We start from the raw sequence: 10,313 nt of genomic DNA on the forward strand, positions 1-10,313 counted from the left end.
AAAGAGAGAAAAAAAAATAATCTGCAAGTTCTCGGGTCCGCACACACACTCGCGGGGAGGCACGCACACACGTCCACAAGCACACAAAAGGCAGGAGGGGGTGGGGGCCGGGTGCTAAAGAGGAACGGGGGACGTGTCCGCAGATCTCTCGCTCGACGCGAAGCGCCCGTGGCCCCGTGCGCTCTGGGAAGGCGCGCGGGAAGCGCGGCCCGGCCCGAGCGCCATGATGGTGGCCGCGGTTCGGAGCCCATTTTTTTCTGGCGGGGGAGCTGCAATGATGCAATCCCCCGGCCCCGCGGTCCCCCGGCTGCGCGCCCTTCTCCCGGCCTTTTCTTCGCCTTCCTTTTGAGGCGCGTCGATGTTTCGCGCCTAGCCCGCCTCTACTCCTTTTTGTACTTTGCAGTTATTGATTCCTGCCTCCCTCTTGTGTGTGTTCCCACGCGGGTCAGGCCCAGCACGCGGAGAGGCCCCCCCAGTCCACGGGGCCTCGAATTGACGTGTGAAGCCTACACTTTCGGTTCTGCGGGGTCCCGGCTGGCGCTGACCCCACCCTGCCCCACCCCCACGCCAGCCGAGATACAGGCGGTGCCACCGCCCCCACGCCGACACCCGGGGGAAGGGAGGGTCAAGCGTGACCGTGGGCCCTCTTGCCCTCCCCCACTGCGCAGGATTTTTACCTTAAGTTTGGCCGGGAGGCAGGGGAGCGAGCATAGGGTGTGGCCCAGGTGAAAAACTTGGCAAACTTAAAAAACTCGTAGTCTGGAAAACATCAGATCCTAGATGAGTTTTTAAAACACTTTTTTTCCCAGTCAGAAAAAGCTTCGGAAGAACAAGTGTATACGCTAACAAGGGTGAAGATGAAATGGCGAAGGCAACGTTCCTCGGCATCCGGGAAAGGTCCCGGCGCGCGGCCGGTGGGCGCACCGTGGCCTCAAAGGCCGCGCGCCCCGCTCCCCTCCTGTAGATTTCCACGGTCCCCTTCGTCTCCAATCACGCCCCTGAACTCACAGTTTCCTAGTTCTTCCCTGCCCTGCCCTGATCCCCCTCACTGGGCAGCAGGGATGCGACCGGGGGACTTGCTAGAGCGGGTGTAAGTGAGGAAGCGACCCCCGCGAGCGGCAGCGGCGCTCGGCCCCTCTAGCGCGCGGCTGCGGCCCTCCTGGGCCGCCGGCGAGCCGAGAAGCCTTTCGAAATGCGCGGGGCTGCGGATCATTGGAGCCTGGGGTGGGGGTGGGAGCGGACTGCTGCCCTGGAGGGTCCACGAATTCGGAAAGGTTCTCCCCTCCGCTCACATCTCCCCAGCGCCCTGGAGTTGGCGGGGTGCTGATGGACAGGGTCTGATTGTGGAGAGCAATGGGGGTTTTCGCTTCTTTCTGAGCCCAGAGGGGAGATGATGAGAGAGGCAAGTTTCGGAGAAACCGCCCAGCCCAGCTGCGCGGGCCGAAGCGCAGCCGCCCTTCACGGCCTCTGGGTGCCCGGGGCGCGGGAACTGCGCTCAGCGATCCGGGAGGTGCGGGAGCCGCCGGTAGCAGACGAGGAGCTAGACTTGATAGTTTTTTCTTGCCGAGGCTCCGGCCAGCCCGACCCCGCAACTGCCGCGGCGGGCGATCGTAGGGCTGCGGCTCAGGGCGGAGAGACCACGGCGCGGTGGCCCGAGTAGCCGGGTGGGGGGTGCCTGGCGCTGGCGGCCGCATCCCCTCGGACCAGGCAGTCCGGGGTCGGGGAGAGGACGGTCAGAATCTCGGGGACACGTTTAGAGACTTGACGCAGAACGGGCGAAGGACCGACACGATGACTTTAGGGGCTGCGTTCCTGTGAACGTGCCTGGCGCGACGAGCATCCACTTCTTTCTGGCCCTGTACTCCTAAAACGCAATCTCTAAAAATTCGCATTAACGATGCCTCTTGGAGAAAGAAACGGGGGTGGGGGGTAAAAGCAGCTTTTAGAAGAGGATTTTTGCCCCCCCATCTGTTAGAAACACGTTTTAAAGTACTGTTTTTGGCTCAGAGAGACTTTATTTCATTATTTCCTGACTCTCCACTCCTTCCTCCCCATTTTGAATTGTTTTTCTTGCTTTCTCAGTCTCTTCCTGAAAAACACCCTGCCTTCGTGTTTTGAATAGAATCACAAAAACACCTTTAGTCTTTAATTAAAATAATACCCCAACTTGGAAGATGTGGCCCAGCCACCAAAGGACCTACTTTTCCCTTCCCGGCGGTCGAAGACAGACAATCCTGGGTTTGTTTGTTTTTTTTTTTTTTTTTTGATAAGCAATTTCGGGTCAAAATAAGCTGAAATTATCTTGTTTAGAGCCCCCTTTGAGGTGCAATAAATTAAATGCAACTATTCAAGAGAAACTATTTAATCCAAATCCAGATTTTTGCGATTTAACAATTTACAGATTCCTAGAAAAAATAATTTACTTTTTACACCTTAGCCACATCTTCTAAGAGAATTTTAAATTAGAGGGATTATCTTAGTAAATCTGACTTTAAGATGCTGTTTAACTTTATTTAAATAAAAAATAACTTTGCTATGTGAATATGGGACCCCCCAAACCCTCAGATTTGGTATTCAGATTAACCAGCTTAAGGTTGTGTAGAGTGTAACCAGGAAATCTAGAAATTGAGGAATTGGTGTATGATGGCCAGTTAAATTTTAAGGATACCTGTTCTATCTAAATTAGTGTGGAATGCACGCCCCTTTCTAAAGGACCTATATATCTGAATATTTTGGAAGAGAGGTGTAGCTTAGAGGGTCTGAACAATTGCTCTAGTTCCTTACAACATTGTGTGTGTGTAAATACAGAATTTAGAGAAGTCACCATGTTAGTTTCATTTTCAATCCTGCAAGTGTGTGATCAGTCTACACTTATATAAGAATTTTTGGTTCTGACACATTCATATTCTAGAAGATATAAATATTACCATCTTATTAATATGAAAATGTGGCTTTCCCACTTTCCACTTCTAAAGTTTTGTCTACCCATACAGAACTAAGTGGAAATGCATTACTACTACATTCGGTCCTACATAAACATCATCTGAGTGGTAGGCCTGAATTATCTAGGTATTTGCCACTTCATATTACATTTGTGGAAATGACTAGAATGCTAAGTCCAACACCTCAAGCTTAGTAAGTATATTTATAGACAGTTCAACTCAACAAATAGCTCTGGAAGTTTTCTTTATTGATTACTTGATGTGTAACAATAATTGGCGTCTTTTTCACACATTACAAAAAATTATACTTGGCTCAGTATGCAACCTTTTAAGCATAGCCATATTATTTAACAGAAGAACAGAAGAAGGGGAAAAACCTACTCTACTCGATACAGCATTTACAAATGCACAAAACATGCCACTTTGGCTTGTATATTGTCTAGATTAAAAAAAAAATCTCTTTTTAACATAAATAAGTTAGTATAATTTTCAGTGTCTTTACAGAGTTATGTACACAGGTACACTTCAAATGGTTTTGTTTCATACACATACACAGGCAATGTAAAAATACTGTTTAAAGATGTAGCATCCATTTTGCCTACCCACGGGTGCTTTTCTCTATATTCACTTTCCTTTAAAAATACCACTATCCTTTGGACAAATTAAGAAACAGAATGAGAAGCTGTAAATTAAAAATTATTTCATTATTTTTTATGTCAAGTTACTTACAGATCTTTTAAAATATCCAAGGATTTAGAATTATTTTGACTGTGTCTACACACCCTGAATTGAAAAGAAAATTAAGAAATGTTCTCAAAAATCTGATAAAAATTAAATGGTTAATTCTGAGCATTCAGAACACTCCCCACATACATGCCAGAGTTTTGCTCAGAGGTACCTGGAGTGATTACCAGACTGCTGAATACTGGTAAATTCCAATTGTAAGGGAGACTAGTGGGGAGCACTGAGGAGTCTTTTGTTGTTGTTTAAAAAAAAAAAAGTCATTTGCTACTACATAACGGAATCATCAGAGCTCCCAAATGAGAAAAAACTTCATACAAAAATAAATAGCAATTATCTGAAGCCAGTGTTCAAATTTGGATGATTTTTTAAATGAAATATCAGTTTTCATTGAAAGGGACATTACATCTTTAAAGAAAATAATTCAAACCCTTCCCCTAAACTGCTTCTCTTCATGCAAGTCAAATATTTTTGTCCTTGCTCTAAATCGAAGCAAGCTCTTCAACCGCCCCCCCATGCCAATTCCTCAGTCCCCCCGCTCCCAGCCCTCCCTTCCCCAAAGTTTATGTGCTACATAAAAAGTAAAAACTATATACACAGGTAGTACAATGAAGCAAATAAGGAAAAACCTAATTGCACAATGCTACATCCAATGCTTTTAGAGGCAGATGATTTAAGAGTGCCTAAAACTTTAGTGTTATTAAGTCTGTTGCTGTTCAGTGCTTGTAAAGGTTGTCCGTTCTTGGAGTCAGATATGTATTTCAAATTTTTAATTTATATCTTCCTTGCTTCATCAAGCAGTGATGTATCAGATAAACAAGGAAACATATTCTGCAAAAGAAACAAGGAGAAAGAATTAGGAGAAAAAGCACTAGAATAACATTGCCAATATATTACCGGAATTATTTTGTTACTGTTTTAGCTGGGAAATACCTGAGCAATGGGAAAGAACAAACATACTAAAAGCTGGTGACTAGAGTCATCTCCAACCAACATTTATCTCACTGGCATTTCACTCTCCCCTGTGCTATAGGTTTTTGTCTACAACAGCAGTATTCAACAGTGGGTAATTTTGCTGCCTGCCCTTCGCCACCCGCCCCCCCGGGGGGACATTTGGCAATGTCTGGAGACATTTTGCTTGTCACACTGGGTATGACTGGAGGGGTTACTATTGGCATGTGCTTCAAGAGATCAGGGATGCTGCCAGAACATTCTACAATGCCCGGGACAGCCTCCCTCAACAAAGAATTATTCGGCCCCAAATGTCAGCAGTGCAGAGGTTGAGAAACCCTGGTCTAGAGAATTGGGGTCAAAGATACTGAGAAAGAACAGACATGGGAAAATTCAGAAACCATTAACACTTAAAGAGTAGCAGAATTTTCTCAGTTTGAAAAATAACTGGCAATGATACTTATAAAGGCTCTCCAAAGAAAATTCTATTCACTTTTTTTTTTTCTCAAACTCTTCTAGTCTTAGTCATATGTAGAAATAGACACATGAATGCTTATGAATAGGTCCTTACTACGATTTCCTGTATTCTCTGAACTGGCAATATTTACTAACAAGTGCTTCTCGGTTTGCAAGAATGGAGCCAGATCAAAACTCAGCAGGTCTGATTTGCTCATCTGACGACCTATGCCACAAGTCACAAACCAAGAGCCGCAGGTGTTAAGGTTACTTCAGAAATCATTTTCATCCAATTTACCTACTTCATATATATAAGCTGTGATGTAGAGGTTTCATAGCACTGTTTCATATAAACTCTGAAAAATATCAGGTCTATGTAGCCAAGTCCTATATATGACACTGATTTAAAAACACAAAACTTGAACCTCACCTTTATCCTTTTTAAAATTTTTATAGGTGAGGATTTTAAAAGTTAGTGTAAACATTTCTTAGGATCTCTTTATATGCTAGGCTAGTGAGAGTGTTTGGGCAGAGAAAGAAGGACATAGTTATTTTAAGAAGTTTACAAACTATGAATATGTGTAGTTTGAGCCTTAAGAAGACCAATCCATGTAAAGCTGGGGGTTGATTATTCAAATTAGCTTTTCATGTTGATCATATTTTAGTAGATGGCAAAAATCTCCACTTCTAATGTTGGGGGTACACCTACCCCTGCCAGCCCTGATAACTACCCTCCATTTCCTCTACAAGTACCCAGCTTCTCCTGTTATAGCATGATTAGCATACACATGCTGACGTGTTCCTGGATTGCTTACTCTGGCAGAGTCACTCTAACTTCTGCTTTGCAACTTGAGTGTTATCAGAAATTCCGCAGGAACCTTAGTATTTTTGAACCTTCCATTTCAGTTTTATTTTTTTAAACAAACAGGTTCCTTCTCCATCCCCCAAACTCATCAGAAGCCAGAGAGAGTGAGAGCGTATGAAAATAATAAAGACAAAAGAAAGTCACACATTTCTCTTGTCACATTTCTAACTATTATCTGGATATGAACCACTTTTTCAGTGAGGAAAAGTGCCTCACTTTTCCCTCAAAGTTTGAATTAAATCATTTATTTGCCATTTTTGCCCATGGAGAGCTCAAAATCTGTTACTGAGTCAACGTGGTCCTCTGGGAGATGAATTCTCATGAAGTGGGATGGAGGCAGACCCCCGCTCCTGGTCAGATGGAAAAAGAACCTATTGTTCTGGACATGTTTTGATGGCACCTTCAGGGAACTGACCTTCCTACTCACAGAGCCTTGGTTACAAGTACTTGCTTGGGAGACTTGCTCTGATCAGTTGGTGCTTGAAAAGAAAATAATCTCAGGAGGTGAAAACTGGGAAGAACTACAATACCCTCCGCCCCCCGCCCCTGATTCCCAGTCTTCCCCATTCCTACTTTTTTGTCCTCCCAAAACATAAAACAAAAGCCCACAAGTTTTCATCTGCCAGCCACCACTGAGATCGGGTTATCTTGGGGCTTGAAAGCACATGAGTTCCTGCAACCCGACTGGGGTGTCACTTATCTGCTCCAAGTCATCAACCCACCGAGTAGTTTACGTCTGACGCCTTCTGAGGCCGGGCTTCTTGGGCGTCTGCTCCACTGAACCGGCGTTGGGGGAACCGTCTGAAACATTTTCTTCTGTTCTGTTGGCTCTTTTGTTTTGAGGAGAGGAATCTAAGGGCAAGAGGGAATTTTAAAAAGAACACACACAAACAATCATTATTAGAAAAAAACAATGGCCGACAGAAGTGAGCCCCAAGAGTCAAGGGACAAAAAACCCACCACCTCCACCCACAATCCTGGGTCCGTCATTCCCCGTGGCCTTTAAGAGCACAAAATGAGGTTGTTTTCACATAACAGAAAGTGTATTTTCTACGCTCCAAAGCTCTCTCTCCAAAGCGAAGAAGGAGGCAGTTGATAAACATCCCAACGGTGTCACATACCTACCGCTGTCTAGCTGGGAGGAGCCGCGATGTTTTCAGTTAGAGAAATGATCAGATAACACAATCTCAAGCTTCTGACTTAAAAGTCATAAACAGACAACCACGCAACTAAATAAATAGCATGTACAACATCACAGTAGGAAAGTGCGCTCCCCCCCTCCCCCCGCCTCCGCCCCAAAAGCTAAGTCAGAACGCGCTGAAAAGAAAGCTGCGGTTAAAGACCCTCAAGCCAGGGAAGGAGCGCGGCAGATAGACAGAGACAGACATTTTACACATCGGAAAGGGTCACTACCGTCTGCGGCAGGTCGCTTCCTTATCCCAGGGCACTGCTCCGCTAACCCGGTCTGGCTGTCCGGAGCATCAGTCTTCTGATCGACCAAATGCGTGTCCTCTGGGTTTGCCTGAGACCCAAGTAAAGGCACCGCCGGGCGGGCCCCGCTGGCATCCTGGCCTTCCTGCGCCGGCACCTTGCAGGCGCCTTTGGGTGGCCGCGGGGGTCTGTAGTAGAACTCGGGCAGGCTGCCCTTTTCCACCTCCTGCCACTCGTACTTGCCCTCCAGGGGCTTGTGATTCTGAAAATCAAAATTCCACTTGCGCTGGCTGGCCTCTTCCATGTCTCTGCAGTGCTTCTCCAAGTCCCGGGTTAACTCTTCGTGATTGACCGGGCCAAAAAGGTTTCTGCAAGCCGAGGGCTTGGGGTACTCCGCCTGTCTGGCGTCCATCCGCTCCAGGCTCGGGCTCCCGTTAGACACTCGCACGTTTGACATCTTCCTCCCGGGGGGTGGGGTGGGGGTGGGGGGTCTCGGCGACTGAGGCTCTCGCGCGCGCGCTCTCTCTCTCGCTAAACAAAACCGAACAAAACAAAACGCCCCGACCCAGCCCGAGCCCCTCTTTATAAGCCCTGCGCCGGCCCCTGGAGCCAAGAGAAACAAACGCGAGCCGAGTCAGCGCCCGAGCTTCTAGGCGCGCGCGGGGCTGGGGGAGGGGGCGAGGGGCAGCCCCCCGGGGCCAGACAGCCCCGATCCCGGCCGAGCAAGCGGGAGGGCGGGGAGCGGAGGGGAGGGGAGCCGAGCGCCGCCGGGACAGGAGGGGGCAGAGCCGCTCCGAGTCCGGGCCGCCGAGAGCCCGCGGGTCCCGCCGCCCAAGCGCCTTCTCCAAACCTTGCGGGTGTCGCGGAGTCGCGGAGCGGCGAGAGAGTGAGCCCAGTGGAAAGCAGGGAGGAAGAAAAAAAAACACCCCCGAAAAGACGAGCCCCCTTTTTGGAGTTGCCCAATATGGCGGTGGAAGGGAGGCTGACGAGGGAGAAGATGATTGACACCGCGAGTCTATTTAAACAGAGGAGGAGATCATTGGTCGCGGCGCCGGGAGCCGCCCCGCCGAGGCTGGCGAACGCGGCCTTAAGGTGGCCCGGCCGCGCCTCTCCGCCTCCCGGGCGCGCCGCCGCGGCCGCCGCCGCTGAGCGCGCGGCCGGGACCCGGGGCTGGTCGCGTGACTGCGGGAGGCGCACGGCTTGCCAGCAGACCTGCTCCGGCTGGCCTCGGAGAAATTACAAATAAGACAAACAAGCTCGCCAAACGGCCGGGGAGGGGCCTGGGCAGCGGCGCCGGCCGGCGGGTGTTCTGATCCCGGGCGCTGCGCGGGCCCGCGCGCCACTGCTCTGGAGTCCCGACCTCCCCGGCTCCTCGCCCTGGAAAGCGGGGGAGAGCGCCAAGGTGCTCGGCCGCCGGTGGTGGTGCCCCTGACTGGCGATCTTGTTTACCCCTCACTCGCCGAGCAGGGGATGGGGGACGCAGGGTGGGAGCTCGGCCCCCTAGCTGGGCTTTCCCCCGGGGGGCCCCAGTCGCTCACACGGCGGGGGAGGCGGGGAGCCCCTCGGCCTGGGTGCCTTAAGCTGGGGGTGAGCAGTGGTTAGTTCACCCTTAACCTAGAAGTCTTTGCGATTTCTAGGGGAGGCTAGGAGCTTAGGGGAGAAGCCTAGGAGGACGTCTTTCTATAAATTACCCTGGAATAGATGCAGTCTTTATCATGTATTCTGAACCCAAGGTCTCCTTCAATAAAAAAATGAGAAAGGATTGCAAGATCAAAAAGTCAACTGGTCTCCCAAGTCCCTAATAAACTTTGTAGCTGTCTCAGACACGCTTAGTTTAAAAAAAAAAAAAAAAAAAGCGAGGTTACACCCCTGGCCCAGGTTCTTGCCTCCCAAGTACAGTTCACTGACGCGGGCTGCGTGTGGGAACTCGTCTCCTCTTTGTATTTTTTCAATTCTTTGCCGGGTTGTAGCAGTTTCCTCTACCTGAGTCCAGCCGCCAAACACAACAGCTTCTTCCTTCCTCCACCCTTCTCTCCCACCAGACTCAACTTCTCGGAACCCACCCAGAACACCATTTAGATGCAAGTGAGTGACGCTTTTAAAGGGCGGCGGGTCTTCCAGGAGTGAAAGGAATCGGAAAGTCCGGGTTGCGAAGTGATTTCTAAAGCAACCACAACCGTGTCCTCACGTCTGAGATTGTTCGGTTGGTCAGAAAGTTGGCTCGGATTTTTCCAGGAGATCCTACAGAACGGGCTTTTCGGTCAACCCAGTGTCTCGGCATTTCTCTGCTCCCCTTTGCAACTTGAAATTTACCTAGCAGTGTGCTCCTGAGCAAGGTGATGTAAGTTAAAACAGGATGGACAGGCTGTTATATCTGAAACAAAGGGTCTTTAACTGCCCTCCCTATCCTCCTTTTGTTCTGGATCAAAGTTACACATTTTACTGGAAAGGGATCTCCGGTTCTAACAGTGCCCAGAAGCAATTGTGCACAACAGTTTTCTTAGGCATCTATGCTACAGATGAGTTTGACATTTAACTTGTTTTCTTAACCCACATAGTATTTGCCCACTTTGTGTGCCTCCCTTGCTTCAGACACTCCAGAATGTAGGAGTTAGGAGGAACCTTGGAAACCCTGTGCTTCCACCTTCTCTTTTAACGATTGAGGAAAACAGACTCAAGAGAGATTTCTCTGGGTATCACCCAGAGTGATTCTCTTGTCTACAGTCTGCAGGTCCTCATCTCCTATAAATGATTCAAAATGGCTCCTTCTCATGCTCTGGGCTGCTTGCAGCTGTTTCCTTGATGTGGCCTGTGGTCCCTGATATTTAAACACGACTGTCACTGGCCTTTGGTATGACCTTGCACTTAATATGACTAAAATGCAGATTCCAAAAGGGCAGGGTGAGACCCAGAGAGCAGTGAGAGAG

The 10,313-nt window shown here is 48.8% G+C and overlaps 1 protein-coding gene across 1 annotated transcript; it reads right to left on the reverse strand.

Annotated features, from left to right (window-relative positions):
• Window positions 1–3,169: 3,169 nt before the first annotated feature.
• On the reverse strand, window positions 3,170–7,853 carry CDKN1B (cyclin dependent kinase inhibitor 1B). Its single transcript, XM_065941087.1, has 3 exons — window positions 7,369–7,853; window positions 6,678–6,807; window positions 3,170–4,514 (listed from the first exon to the last, which is right to left on the reverse strand). Exons 1-2 carry the CDS (start codon window positions 7,841–7,843, stop codon window positions 6,686–6,688), a joined length of 597 nt encoding a protein of 198 aa, XP_065797159.1. The 5' UTR covers window positions 7,844–7,853; the 3' UTR covers window positions 3,170–4,514; window positions 6,678–6,685.
• Between the last annotated feature and the right edge of the window lie 2,460 nt (window positions 7,854–10,313).

The sequence above is a fragment of the Muntiacus reevesi genome, chromosome 1, assembly GCF_963930625.1.
Source record: "Muntiacus reevesi chromosome 1, mMunRee1.1, whole genome shotgun sequence".
NCBI classification, from domain to species: Eukaryota; Metazoa; Chordata; class Mammalia; order Artiodactyla; family Cervidae; genus Muntiacus; species Muntiacus reevesi.